At 38.2% G+C, this 15,578-nt stretch overlaps 1 protein-coding gene across 1 annotated transcript; it reads left to right on the top strand.

Moving 5' to 3' along the window:
• Window positions 1-6,798: 6,798 nt before the first annotated feature.
• Window positions 6,799-14,720, top strand: LOC311288788 (scavenger receptor cysteine-rich type 1 protein M130-like). The gene is made up of 19 exons (XM_084406384.1): window positions 6,799-6,993; window positions 7,179-7,493; window positions 8,743-9,042; window positions 9,289-9,603; window positions 9,753-10,067; window positions 10,171-10,485; window positions 10,597-10,920; window positions 10,997-11,314; window positions 11,557-11,853; window positions 12,081-12,149; window positions 12,369-12,683; window positions 12,788-12,988; window positions 13,087-13,182; window positions 13,379-13,438; window positions 13,635-13,703; window positions 13,806-13,874; window positions 14,026-14,076; window positions 14,185-14,247; window positions 14,431-14,720. Exons 1-19 carry the CDS (start codon window positions 6,876-6,878, stop codon window positions 14,478-14,480), a joined length of 3,660 nt encoding a protein of 1,219 aa, XP_084262510.1. The 5' UTR covers window positions 6,799-6,875; the 3' UTR covers window positions 14,481-14,720.
• The last annotated feature ends 858 nt before the right edge of the window (window positions 14,721-15,578 follow it).

The following is a 15,578-nucleotide window of genomic DNA, read 5'->3' as shown; positions in this document are numbered from 1 at the left end:
TTTTAGGCCTCCGGTCACTTCTGACCGGGAAGGCCCAGGATGTGACTCCAAAACGAAGACCGTCTGAGGGTTAAATATATATATATATATATATATATATATATATATATATATATATATATTACAACATATGAGCAGAAATTGCTAAACAAAAGCTTATTTGATGTGGCAGTAGTCTATTTTAAAAAAACTTTATATTTTATCCAAAACTAGTCAACAAAATATTGTCTTTCATATTTCGGCCGAATGTATCGTTTTTATGAAATATTAGGGCATATAAATGTTAATTGCAGTTTAATATGTTGCTTATACAAAGACATTTTATTTCAACACAATTTAGTCGATTTTCTCCATTTCAAAAAGGTTGAACCACTGGTTCAATTTACCCCACATCATCTGGCTCACTTTGCCCCATAGCCACCATTTTGGTATAAACGGCCTAGCTTAGCAATTCAGGATAACCTTTAGCTTAATGATTCACATGGTTTTAAATGTTGACAAATCACCAACATGTACCATACACAACGTTAGACTTAGATCAGTTTGCTTTGACAAAACGGCTAATATACCTGAAATGCAGAAAATTTACTTTAACAAGCAAAAAAGGTGTTTTTGTGGAAAAGACAACTTCCCTCTTGTCCCATGTGCTTCTCCTCTTCACAGCAATATATAAATGATGGAGTCCTTCAAAATGTATGGTCCCATGACACCAAATGTGCATAGTTGCCTAGAAACAGGGGGTGGGTCAACTTACCCACTGGCTCATTTTACCCCACTCTCCCCTATGTGCTTCACCTAGTAACTAGTTTACCTTCTGTTAGCAACGCTAGCCACGTTAGTAACACCCGTTTGAAACAAGGCTTCATTCAATATTGCACTCACAACAAGACCGATTCCCATACCCACAGGCAGTGATACGGACGCAGTAAGGTATTGCAGTAATACGACGAGTGATTAAAATTTAAACAACGTCATTTAAACAACCAAAGTGGTACAAAAACAATGAAAACAAGTCACACAGGGCGCAGCCATCTTGGATTCCGTATCGGAATTCTTGCTCGGTGTCCTCACGGTTGTCCAAACTTCCGAGCGGCAAAATCCGAGGAAAGGGGGCGTGTTGGTGCGTGATGCTAGGCAACGTCTGTCTTCCTAGTCGGAACTCCGACACGGATGAATAATAGAACGCATGTCCCATTTTGCCAGTTGTCCCACTTTGTAATGCTTTAAAGGGATAGTTCACTTTGAAATAAAATTTTGGTATGTTTTAGCTTACCTCAAGGGCATCCAAGATGTCGGTGTCTTTTTTTCCGCAGTAGTTTCAATTTTGATATTTTTAGGTCAAACCGTTCTTGTCTGTCAGTCATTTCATGCAGGTCTATGGTCACTGTCTCAAAGAGCATGCACAAAGTCCAGATTAAAACAATTCCCCATCGTCCAAATTAAACAATTCCCCATCGTAAGTACACATTGATGGCCTAAGACACGAAACGAGCGGTTTGTGTGAGAAAACGAACAGTATTTATATCGTTGTTACCTCTTGAACACAGCCGCGTCCAAATGATCTGAGGGCGCGGGAGGGTATAGATATATACACTAGAAGTCGCCTTCGCTACTGCAGTTCATTAGAATGAAACCGTAGCCAAGGCGACTTCTAGTGTATATATCTATACCCTCCCGCGCCCTCAGATCATTTGGACGCGGCTGTGTTCAAGAGGTAACAACGATATAAATACTGTTCGTTTTCTCACACAAACCGCTCGTTTCGTGTCTTAGGCCATCAATGTGTACTTACGATGGGGAATTGTTTTAATTTGGACTTTGTGCATGCTCTTTGAGACAGTGACCATAGACCTGCATGAAATGACTGACAGACAAGAACGGTTTGACCTAAAAATATCAAAATTGAAACTACTGCGGAAAAAAAGACACCTACATCTTGGATGCCCTTGAGGTAAGCTAAAACATACCAACATTTTATTTCAAAGTGAACTATCCCTTTAAATTAAACTATCATCCCTTCATCTCTCATTGTTTCTTTCTTTACTCAATGTTTCTTTAATATTTTTTCATCTCTCACTCCGTTTAAAATATAGAACGTGTGAATGTGAGGCTGGTTGGTAGTCACAGTCGCTGTGCTGGTAGAGTGGAGGTTCTTCATAGAGGTCAGTGGGGAACAGTGTGTGATGATTTCTGGGATTTGGCTGATGCTGCAGTGGTGTGTAGAGAGCTGGACTGTGGAGAACCTGTAGATGCTCTGGGTGATGCTCATTTTGGACCTGGATCAGGACCAAACTGGTTGAGTTTTGTCTTGTGCACTGGATCAGAGTCAACACTGAAGAACTGTGGATCATCAGGATGGGGTCAAAGCAATTGTGATCATAGTAGAGATGCTGGAGTCATCTGCTCAGGTGAAGTATTTTACATATTCAAATTAATATCTTTGTAAGATTTTTTTTGTGCTTCCTTTTAAAGAAGTTGATTTTAAAATGTTGACTTTAATAATAAATAAATGTAAATTTTATATTTGTTATTTATTTATTCATTAAGACCAAAAATAAAATGGCTTCTGACTGTGTACAAATCATTATCTTGAAGCCCCATTAATAAGCCATGCATTTGTTGATCTGTGTTGTCTTATTTAGAAGTCCGGCTGGTTGGAGGTTCTCGCTGCTCTGGGAGGTTAGAGATACTTGATGATCAGTCGTGGGTTTCAGTGTGTGACGCTGCCTTTGACCAGCAGGATGCAGAGGTTGTGTGTAGAGAGCTGGACTGTGGGGCTCCTGTACAGGTGCTGGGAGAAGATGCTTTTGGCAAAGGAGACGCTCAGATGTGGACACAAGAGATTCAGTGCAGAGGAAATGAGTCTCAGATTCACTTCTGCCCAACATCACCGTTAGATGACAACAACTGTTCACATGAGCACAACATTGGTTTGCTGTGTACTGGTAAGAGTTCAAAGTACAATAAAGAACATTTTATTATAAAATTTTTAATTTACACTAGCTTTTTCACTCTCTTACAATCACAGACATAATAAATGTGAGGCTGGTTGGTGGTCACAGTCGCTGTGCTGGTAGAGTGGAGGTTCTTCATAGAGGTCAGTGGGGAACGGTGTGTGGAGCTGGTTGGGATTTGGCTGATGCTGCAGTGGTGTGTAGAGAGCTGGACTGTGGAGAACCTGTAGATGCTCTGCGTGATGCTCATTTTGGACTGGGATCAAAACAGATTTGGATGAAAGATGTGATGTGTACTGGATCAGAGTCTACACTTAAGAAATGTGGATTCATACAACCAACTGATCTTGATGTGTGTCTTGATAAGAATGCTCAAGTCATTTGTTCAGGTAAGCTAAAGATAAAAAATTATGTCTTAATTTACAAAACAATTGCACCAAAATCAGTCATAATTTCATTTTCGTGACCATTTTCCACCTTCTTTGTGACCACACAAATTGATAAAGGGGTCATGAACTGAGATCTTTTGACAGTTAAGAGGTTGTTATACTAAACTCAAAACTTCCTCGTTATTCCGAAAACAGCTTTTATTAAAATCCAAGACCAGGAAACGACAGGATCTAAAAAGTGGAGACTTATGACCACATAGCAGCGAAAGACCGCCTTTGCAGCCTATATCACCGGGTCTTTGCCCCCGCCCACTGGCGCATTAGTGAATCATTACATGAGAACGAGAAAAGATCGACACCTGATCAATACTGTTACCTTCCAAGCAATCCTAATGCTAGGAAAGTGTTTTTTCTTTCTTTTTTTTCTTTTTTTCAGCAATGTGAATGTCTCAGCAGTGCGTTATTTGTTTGTATTTGATGCATTTCACTGTGGATTATTTGGTAAACCAATTTAGATTTTGCAAACAGACTTTTACGATATGGATCTGCCAGCAATGCCACAAGCATGTAAGTAACCATGTTTATTCCAATCGCCCAAGCTGTCAATCACACAGTGCGAGTTTATCTGGACACTTGCTAACACTAATGACGCTTTTACACTGCACAATGAAGCTCTTACTGTATTTACATCGTGTTTGCATTGTTATTTGGTAAAAGCATTTGAGAGAGTGCAGTGTAGCAGTGTAGCAAATTAGCTCAACAAGGGAAATATGAATAATTAATCATAACTCGTAATCATTATAAATATTTGGATCAGTTAATTGAATTAAATTCATGTAACTTACTTAATATTACCATCAATTAATCTGTTCGTCCAGCGAACACTCAGTATTGATAGTATTCAACTCTTCAGAAAGGATATTTTTTGTGGCCACAGAAAGAAGCCAACTTTCTTTTTTCAGCCAGAATTAGCCTACAGCTTAGAAATACAGAAAAAAAAAGAAAATAAATTAATTAATAAAATAATAATAATAATATGTGTATATTTATTTGTATTTATTTATATAAAGAAAGAAAGAATATGAATAGAGACGTGACTATCATCCATTCGTACGAATAAAAACAGTAGGTGACATTAAAAATATCATTAATCATAATGTTAAAAAGTATTGGACTAAATAGCCTACACCACACTCTATTTTGTATGATTCTGACACTTCATTTCCCACCTTAACTTTAAATGATCTCTTAGTAAAAAAACTGCTGTAGCCATTTAAACATCCTTCCTTGTAGCCGCATTTTTTGTAACTTGATTAATAATCCTTCTTTCCACACTGTATCATAAGCTTTTTCAATGTCGAAGTATACTGTTATCATATTCTCTTTTAGGACAAATGCCTTTTCTATATCATTACTAAATTTAGTTAATGTGTCCATTATACTTACCACCCATTTTCTTTAACATATTTCATACTTCACTTAAAGGGTTAACGTAGTTCACCCAGAAATGAAAATTCTGTCAGTAATAATTACTCACCCTCATGTTGTTGCATCCCTGTAAGACTTTCGTTCATCTTCGGAACACAAATTAAGATATTTTTGATGAAATCTGAGAGCTGGCTCACCCCTTCATAGGCTGCTAGGTAATCGATATCTGCCATCCCAGAAAAGTTAGTAAAGACATCGTTAAAGTAGTCCAAGTGACTACAGTGGCTCAACCTTAAGTTTATCAAGCGACAAGAATACTTTTTGTGCACAAACCAAGTGGCCGAGTGGTAGAACTTATACGCTTCGATCATTTAGATGTCACGGGTTAAAATCCAGTACAAACATGGACTACTGTAATTTTTATATTAGGCTATTAATGAATTGTATAGCCTATTATTTATATGCGTATTTATATGTGTATGTCACACATACATCATATACCTTTATAGTTTTAATCTCTGATTATCTCTGGGGGTTTCTCTCTCCCACCACGTTATGAGGAAATCACGGTGGACGTTAGTATCTCCACTCCCCTTATTTGGGATGAGCAGCTTACAAATGCATGCTTACTTTTAGAGTCATCTTTGAGTAATTGATGTCATGTATTTATTATTTCTGAATTGGCTTTTAACAATTTCCTTGTGTAATTGGCATGATACATTTTTACCTGACAAATAAATGTTACATCTTGATTTATTCTGAAGTATTCTGAAATCATTATTCGCCTAGTAGATTAATGTGTAATCTGGTGTTTCCGCAAAGCTACTCCAGGGTAGATCAAACCGAAGGCACTAATGAATGGAGCATGGAGCACGTCATTAAGGTGACCTTACGATGTCTGAATATCACTGACTTAGCACGTTGCATCTTGCGACTATTACAAAACATTACACCTTTTGGGAAGCATAGGGCGACCGCTTAAGGGTAAAATAATTTGCACTGCATCCTCTGACTATTTCAGAACTGGTTACGTTTGTGATCGTGAGCGCACATTCGCGACGTGACGTCTCAAAGCGATACCGGGTCCATAATGAATGAATAATAGGAAATAAGCGATACCCAGAATATTCAAAGATCTAAATTAATTCATAATCAATATTTACGATTCTTTTCTAATAAGAAACATGATCTACATTTGATTATCATTTGAAATTGGAGTCAGATTAAGCATAGAGCTAAAGTAATAGTGACACTAAATTCTAATAAATTAAGTGAACTTCACTGGAGCGCTGAAAAGACAGATGTAATGCTAGCTATTTCATATGCAAACATGTCAGCCAATCACAGCAGTGGGCATTTACACTGAAGTCTCACAGCAGACACGCCCCTTCAAACAGAGCGTTCAAATCAGAGGCTAAAATCAAGCTAGGAAAAATGCCTTTTATTTCTAAATTATGACCATTTTTGATGTAAAAATCATACTAACATTATAAGGGCACCCCAGGAAACATTATAAAATAATAAAATAATCCAGTTCATGACTTGACCAGTTCAAGTTCAGACTGTAGTTCAAGCTTGTTTCTAACTCTACATTCTAATGTGATGCTCTGAAAGGATTAATTCATAGACACTGTTGACATGAAAATGTGGGCGGTCATGTAATGTATTCAGATTTTTACAGTAACAATAACTGTACATTGTTTTCTATAAGCCATTTTGTATCTTCCTTTCAAGGCCTTTTTGGACTGGGAAAAAGCTTTGTTGTCATGTATTATATGTTTTCTTATTAAATATATTTTATTTCAGAAGATAAAGGAAAATATGATTTCTCATTATATGATTGATAAATTGATTATGACTAACTCATTATTGAAGTTCTCTTACTTTACATTTTGTACTTTTCTGTGTTGTCCTTTCAGAAGTCCGGCTGGTTGGAGGTTCTCGCTGCTCTGGGAGGTTAGAGATACTTGATGATCAGTCGTGGGTTTCAGTGTGTGACGCTGCCTTTGACCAGCAGGATGCAGAGGTTGTGTGTAGAGAGCTGGACTGTGGGGCTCCTGTACAGGTGCTGGGAGAAGATGCTTTTGGCAAAGGAGACGCTCAGATGTGGACACAAGAGATTCAGTGCAGAGGAAATGAGTCTCAGATTCACCTCTGTCCAACATCACCATCACATGAAAACAACTGTTCATATGAAAATGTTGTTGATTTGGAGTGTGAAGGTTTGAGTTTTTTTTTTTATATATAAACTGAAATCAAATTTAATGTTCTCAAAAATCTACACTAAGTTAATTTTTTTCATAGTTTTTTTCTCTTTGTGTAATACTTTTTTCCTCATTCTTTCCTTTGGTCCATTTTGTCCCATTTTTGTCCTTTTGTCTTTACTCCCTCTTTATTTATTTTATAGGCAATTTGAAAGTGAGGTTGGTTAATGGTAGCAGTCGCTGTGCTGGTAGAGTGGAGGTTCTTCATAGAGGTCAGTGGGGAACAGTGTGTGGAGATCTCTGGGATATGACTGAAGCTGCAGTGGTGTGTAGAGAGCTGGACTGTGGAGAACCTGTAGATGCTCTTGGTGATGCTCATTTTGGACCAGGAATAGGAACAATCTGGACAAATCGCACATTATGTTCGGGATCAGAATCTACACTGAAGAACTGTGGAACAATACATTGGGTGGTTCATGGCTGTGATCATACTAAAGATGCAGGAGTAATCTGCTCAGGTAAACTGCTCCAAACCCTGCACTATCACTGATAATTCAACTGACTTAAAGGGAAAATTCAACCAAAAATGAACCTTTTTGTCTTTTCAAAACCTCTGTGACTTTGTTCTGTGGAGCAGAAAATGTTTTTTATTTTACTTTCATTATTTCATATTCTGTAAAATTCCCCTTTTATGTTCCATGAAAGAAAGTCAGATGAGTTTGGATTGACATGAGATTGAGTAATTTGATTATTTTACTGCTTTCACATTAATAAGAGTATGGAAGTAAAATAATGCCAAATATTTTTGAAACAAAAAAGCCTGTTGAATTGCACTACTTGAAAAAAAAATAGGCATTGCATTAACCATGCTTGCATTTAGGGCTTGCATTTTTATGGGATGAAATTCAACATGGTTGAATATTTAAGCTGTGAATATTTCAATTAAAAACATTGCAAACACATTTTCATTTTTAAAAATGCAATAATCCATATTCACCTTTCATATTTCATTTCCAAAATATTGAAACTGTTTAAAAATACAACCTATAATATTCAACAGGCAATTTTATTTCGCTTTGCAAATTCGCTTCCACAAATTCAGTGGTTCAAATTCCACAGTAAATTCAACTTTGACATCCAGGAACTGCAGGAAAAGCAGTAGATTGCCGAGCATTCTCTTCATCTGCTGTTAGTTAACCTCACCAGCAGGTGCTGCAAAAACGCGTGTTGTTGACGAAGACCAGCAACAGTCTGTTAGAGCAAGCCATTCATTCATAAAATGAAAATGATTATCTGTGTCAGTATATATGTGGAAAAGATGATAAAGACACAAAAGCTGTGTTTATGTTTCATTCAATAACTTCATTGTTACTTTCCCTGTGTAGCCTACATGTTATCAGCTTTCTCTACCATAACCGGGATTATAATCGGTTTCCCTCAATACCTCATACTCAAGAATTCCCCTTCCGTCGGGACAAAACGCTTAACGTAGCTTAATGTACTAATACAGTGATATAAAATACCAAACTCGCACCTTATTGGGGATGTAGGCTGTAGGCTACTATATCAAGCGTAGCGTTAAAATGCAAGCATGGTTAATGCAATGCATATTTTTACAAGTAGTGCAATTCAACAGGCTTTTTTGTTTCAAGAACATTTGGCATTATTTTACTTCCATATAAGTGGTGCATTGTGGTAGACCAATAATGAAAAGAATTACACATTTAGAAACAAAATTTAAACGTTTCTTATCTCTTGGTACTTCAGGTGTCAGGCTTATTGGAAACTCCAGTTGCTCTGGGAGAATTGAAGTTCTTCATGATCAGACGTGGGTTTCAGTGTGTGATGCTGCCTTTGACCAGCAGGATGCAGAGGTTGTGTGTAGAGAGCTGGACTGTGGGGCTCCTGTACAGGTGCTGGGAGAAGATGCTTTTGGCAAAGGAGACGCTCAGATGTGGACACAAGAGATTCAGTGCAGAGGAAATGAGTCTCAGATTCACCTCTGTCCAACATCCTTACACAAAAACAGCTGTTCACATGATATTCACCAGGGGCTGATCTGTGCTGGTGAGTTAAAAGAATATGATATTAATATCATACCTTTTACTTAAAGGGTGTATCTCAGTCAAGCCCAATTTATACTTCTGCGTCGAACTCACGCCGTAGACGTGACAGGCAGTGTGTAGCACGCGTACCGTTCGGGCCAGTGTGCTTTACCAGTGCCAAATTTGTGTACACAATATACTGATACACGAACTAGTGTGCTTACGGAGATGCAATCACTGTCTCTATCTGTATTTTTCTGCCACTTAGATAAAAAGAATGTGAGGTTGGTTGGTGGTAGCAGTCGCTGTGCTGGTAGAGTGGAGGTTCATCATAGAGGTCAGTGGGGAACAGTGTGTCATCATGCCTGGGATTTGGCTGATGCTGCAGTGGTGTGTAGAGAGCTGGACTGTGGAGAACCTGTAGATGCTCTGGGTGATGCTCAGTTTGGTCAAGGATCAGGCCCAGTCTGGATGGGTAGTGTGTTATGTACTGGATCAGAGTCAACACTGAAGAACTGTGGGTCAGCAGGATGGAACGTACATTCATATTCTCACATTTATGATGCCGGTGTCATCTGTTCGGGTGAGTAATTTTACTGATTGCCCATTCATTTGTTGTGACATAAAGAATTTTTTGTTTGGAAAACTGTAAATGTTTGCATGGTTATTGTATTTAACTATCAAGCATTTGTTTTTGTCTACTGTGCACTCTCATTCCTGTAATATTAACAGGTCATCAAGCTTCCAGACTCGTTAATGGATCTCACCTGTGCTCTGGGAGGTTAGAGATACTTGATGATCAGTCGTGGGTTTCAGTGTGTGACGCTGCCTTTGACCAGCAGGATGCAGAGGTTGTGTGTAGAGAGCTGGACTGTGGGGCTCCTGTACAGGTGCTGGGAGAAGATGCTTTTGGCAAAGGAGACGCTCAGATGTGGACACAAGAGATTCAGTGCAGAGGAAATGAGTCTCTGATTTCATTTTGCTCAGTATCATCATCACACAAACACAACTGCACCAGTAACAATAATGTGGGCCTGATCTGTTCTGGTAAATTATAAATACTCAGTGTCTCTTTGTTTGTATTTAAAACAGTATATGTTCTCTGTCAGCTGCATTATGCTTTATTTTAACCTCTATGTTCTTTATTCAGGTTACACAGATGCTAAACTGATTAATGGTTCAGACTCCTGTTCTGGAAGAGTGGAACTTCGGTTCCTCAGTAAATGGGGCACAGTGTGTGATGCATGCTGGGATATGAGAGCTGCCAGTGTCCTCTGTAGACAGCTGAATTGTGGGATTGCTGTGTCTGTTGTAGGATCAGACTGGTTTGGAGAGGGAAGTGGTGAAATCTGGGCTGATGTGTTTGATTGTGACGGGAATGAAACAAAACTCTCAGAATGTTCCAAATCTTCATGGAGTCGAGCTGAATGTTCTCATAGACGAGATGTTGGAGTCGTCTGCGCTGGTAAACTTATTTGACACACTACTGAAAAACTCTCTATATAATATATAAACACTATTTTATATTGTTGAAACACAAGTCTTACTTTAGTAAAACATGAGATCTTCTCCTCAGGTTCCTCTCTGGCTGTTCATGACGGTCTGGCGCGGTTGTCTGGAGAGAGACAGTGTGAGGGGGAGCTGGAAGTTTCCATCCATCAGGTCTGGAGGAGAGTTCTGCTGGACTCCTGGAGTCTCACTGAATCCTCTGTGGTCTGCAGACAGCTGGGCTGTGGCTCTGTGCTGAACTTCTCCGGCTCCTCTTCATCCAGTCCTGAACACAGTTATGAGTGTGTGACGGGCTTCCAGTGCTCTGGGAGTGAAGCTCATCTGGGGAACTGCAGCTCTCCACAAACTCTCAACTGCAGCTCCACACAACAGCTGTCAATCACCTGCCTTGGTGAGAACAACAACATCTGGGCAGATTCTTCAGTTGTTAGTGATCAATAATGTGTTTTTCTCTCTCTGAATATCAGGTCGCGGGTCCATCAGGCTGGTGGGTTCTGGGGGAGACTGTGCAGGGAGGCTGGAGGTTTTTCACAGCGGCTCATGGGGGACAGTGTGTGATGACTCCTGGGATATTAAAGATGCCCATGTGGTGTGCAGACAGCTGCAGTGTGGAGTGGCCCTCAGTAACCAGCAGGTACCAGCCTGGTTTGGTCCTGGTTCTGGACCCATATGGCTGGATGAGGTGGAGTGTGAGGGGAATGAGACGTCCCTGTGGAACTGCTCTTCTCCAGGCTGGGGGAAACATGACTGTCAACACAAGGAAGATGTAGGAGTCGTGTGCTCAGGTAAATTGGTTTTCACTCACATTTTAAGTAACCATTGCAAGTAATTTGTCAGCAACCACTATTTTTTTCTGCAAAGCAAATTTTAAATATTAAAATATTACAAATTATTGTTTGTGCCATTGGGATAAAATAGTTTTTTTATTATTATTTTATATTATACACAAAAAAAAATTTTTAATTGTAGTTTTAACTAATTTACAATTTTAAATAAATACAACTGAATTTAACACTTTTCCATCTAGAGTTTAAAGAGATCAGGTTAACTGAGGGCTGTGAAGGGAATGTGGAGGTTTTCTACAATGGATCCTGGGGTAATGTGTGTTACAACCAGATGAACAGAGACACAGCGAGTCTGATCTGTCAAGAGCTGAACTGTGGAAGATCTGGCAGTGAACCCAGTTATTCAGAGGGACTGAAGTCTCATAACTGGCTTGATTTTTTAAAATGTCGGCAACATGACTCTGCTTTATGGCAGTGTCCATCTTCACCCTGGGGGCAAAATGATTGTGATAATGTTGTGGCTAAAATCACCTGCTTTGGTAAGTTTTTAACTTGGTAATTAGTAACTATTTAAGATGCTATTTAGTGATCATGTTTCTATAAATACTGTATAATTTGCATGTGCAAAGAAGTACGTAGATTAATGATTTTTAAAAATTTAATGAGCTATTTTTAAAAACATAAAATGATAGACATGCACTGAGAGATTTCATAAATCTGATATTGTATGTTTTGTTAAACGGTAAATGAAATTGTTTTTATCTAGAGGAGGAGAGTCACGAGTCTCCTCAGAGTCGTCTGACATGTTCAACGTTTCTTCAGAGACAGTGTTCAAGTTAGTACATTTGACAACAAACAGGTTATCGTAAATATGTATGTTAATTATTTCAAGCCTGTATTTACTGTTTTCAATATTATTATCAAGGTCTTCATTTTAATTATTTAAATGACAAATTTTGAATCATGAATGAATCATAGTTTTAATTGCCCATAATGTGTTTTGTTGTAAATGTTGTGTTGAAGCTGATCAGTGATGTTTCTGTGTGTGATTTAGATCATGTTCCTCTCAGACTGAGTGGAGGTTTGGGCCGGTGCTCTGGGAGGCTGGAGGTGTATCATAACGCTGTGTGGGGTTCAGTCTGTGCTGATCTGTGGGACATCAGCGATGCTCAGGTGGTCTGCAGGCAGCTGGGTTGTGGAGCAGCACTGAGGGCTGATGGGAATTCAGTCTTTGGTGCTGGTGAAGGTGTTGTGTGGCTGAACAGAGTCGAGTGCAGAGGGAATGAGATTCACCTGTGGGACTGTCCTCTCTCCCTGAAGAACCACACTGACTGCTCCCACAAAGAGCACGCTGGACTCACCTGTGCAGGTCACAGCAAAACACTGAGCAATATTAGTCATTTTTAAATCGTGTAAGTGGTAATAATATTTCTGTATTGGCTTTTTCCAATGTGTTTGTGTGTGTTTTTCCAGATTTGTCAGTGTCCACTACTCCTGCCACAACAACATCAGCTTCTCCTCCAGTTTCTCAGACAGTGCGCTCAACATCAGTCACTCCTCCACAAACTCCTCCAGTGTCTCTCTCTGTGCTTGTGGTTGTACTGGGAGTTTTGCTCTTACTGCTCTTAGTGCCACTGCTTATACTGATTCAGCAGAACAGAGTGATGAGGAGAGGTAGGAGAGATCCAGAGACTGTCATATTGTGTCTTATTCAGTGTGTGATCAGTCATGTGTTGTGAACTGACAGCAGGTTTGTCTGTCTACACTCACAGCTCTCTCTAAGAGGAGACACAAGACGACGACTGAGGCCGTTTATGAGGAGCTTCATCACAGACCCACTAATAGACAGAGTTTCTTCACTCAGAGGGGTGAGTAAATGTCATAGAGTCTGATTTGAGGAGATCATAATCACTTTATTCATAGCGGAGAGTAGAGTTAATCACATATATCCATTTGTGTTATCTGAAATGATACAGGGTTAGTGTTGTGATTCAAAGGAATTGGGGATTTTGGTTGATTTACACCTGTGAACGTGTGTCTGATGAATCTACTTCTCCATAATAGGAAGTGTCCTTTCAGAAGAACAGCATTCTGGGTATGAAGATGCTGATGAGCTTCTTTCAGGTTAGAGGACTCAAATATAAATCAATATAACTCAAATCTTATCTTCTATATACAGAAATGAATGGATGTTAAATTAATTAAAAACATTCACTCAGCAGGTTACGGAGTTTAAATTATATAAACTCTTCTGCACATAATAATTCAGATAAGGATTTATTGATTTTTTTTCTTTTTCTTTCATCTACTCTTTTTAAAGCAAATTCTGCAGGAGGATTCGCACCTGACTACTATAATGACATCACCACCACTGAAGGGTCAAATAAAGGTCAGTGACTTTAACTCATTTCACTAAATTAAATGAACTATTGGACCTCTGAATAGTAAAAGCAGTTTTTGTTTATTTCCTCCTTGCTGTTAACTCATTTAGAAGAGCAGCAAATCACACCTGAGAATTGTGATGATATAATCACTGTTGGACTGAGATCTCGTGATACAGGTTTATTTCTTATTATCATTTCTACAGGTTTTATTTAATTATATTTTATTTAATAAGGGTTTAGTTAATTATACATGGGCACTGTTTCAAAATTTAATGGATGCATTTAATTTTTCATTATTTTGTCTATTTGTCTCTTTTGACTTGCCAGAAAACTATGATGATGTCATCATTGTACGACAATTCTCCAATGATAAAGCAGGTGTGGGATTCAGATTACTCTCTTAAATTTCATGTTGTTTGTTTGTTTGTCTTCAAATTATAGTTGCATTTAAACTCATGTAATTAAAAATGGACACATTTATAATAGAGGGTGTTCAGGAGGAGTATGACGATGTGAAGAATATCAGGGAATATATGAGTGACATGTTTGGTATGTTACTGACACCTTTTTACCTTACACTGAATTTGTTTAATTTTTATAATTGCTTTATAATATCAATTTCTGTGATTATGATAGCTCATTTAACTTGATTGTCAATATTGATGTGTTCATTTATAATACTTTTTAAAGCATATTTTGATACATTAATTTGCTCTTGTTTTATAATAACAGACTATGATGATGTGGGGGAGGAGCCAGGAAAACAGGGAGGGACTTTATAACTGAAACCACACCCACTGCCTCAAATCCTTTCAAAGTTTTAAGTGTCTTAGATACTAAATATGTTTTAACTGCTATCCACCATATGTTACCACATGTAATAGTTTGCATTGAAATCTACTTAATTACATTTAATCAGTGTTTAACAGGAAAAAATGCTTAGTTTAAACTTCTCTTTCCAGAAGTTTTTTGTTGCACTGTTCTCATTGCACTGAAACATGATGTAGACATGGCAATTTGAGAAAAAAATAAAATAAATTCCCAACATTCAATCCGTTTGTATATAATTGTTATGATTTCAGATGCTTCACCATTTAACTTCCACTGCTCCAGTCTTTAACATCTTTAACATTTCACAGCCACTTATAAAAATATAATATTCCTATTGAATGTAGACCCACTGATGGTGAACATGTACAGTATATATTTTGCTAAAGAACGTTGGAATGTACTTTGGGAAGTAAGTTTACAAACAGCAGCTGTGATCAAGGATCTTTCCCTCAAAATAATGTAATGACTCTTTGAACTGAGCAGAAGAGCATGTTCACTTTATATCCCGCAGAGGGTGTTTTTACAGTCAGACATACACAGCATGCTTACATGTTTTATATACTTGTTTCATATTTCTGTCAAATTTATTTTTATGTTTTCTGTTTCAGAGTGACAATGTGCATGGATATTATGTCATCATTATCATATTGTGTAATTGGGGAATGTTGCAACATTTCCTTTTCAACAAACTGTTTTTTTTTTTTTTTTTTTTACACAATATGCAAAATTCAATAAAGTTCTATGAATTATTGTATACTGTTATTCTGTAGTAGTACTTTGATATGTCTCTGTCTTAGTGTTTTTTGACAGCAGTTAGTTATCAGTGCTTGTATCTCTTCTCTGCAGGTGTCAGAATTTGCCACTGTGCACACTGAAGTGTTTCCCACATTCACTCATGACAGCTGGGTGAGTTTATCGTGTGTGGGTCTCCTCCGTAAAGTGTCTGTAAGGTGGAGGAGGACTCCCGTTCATCAACAGTGGTGTTCTCTTGATATATATGGAGATTTATTGGCTGATTTGTCGTTGTCTCTGTTCTCTTGAAGTTTAAC

The sequence above is a fragment of the Rutilus rutilus genome (assembly GCF_951802725.1).
Source record: "Rutilus rutilus genome assembly, chromosome: 4".
Lineage (NCBI taxonomy): Eukaryota > Metazoa > Chordata > Actinopteri > Cypriniformes > Leuciscidae > Rutilus > Rutilus rutilus.
The sequence above is the reverse complement of the archived record's forward strand: the minus strand, read 5'-3'. Positions and strand labels throughout refer to the sequence as shown.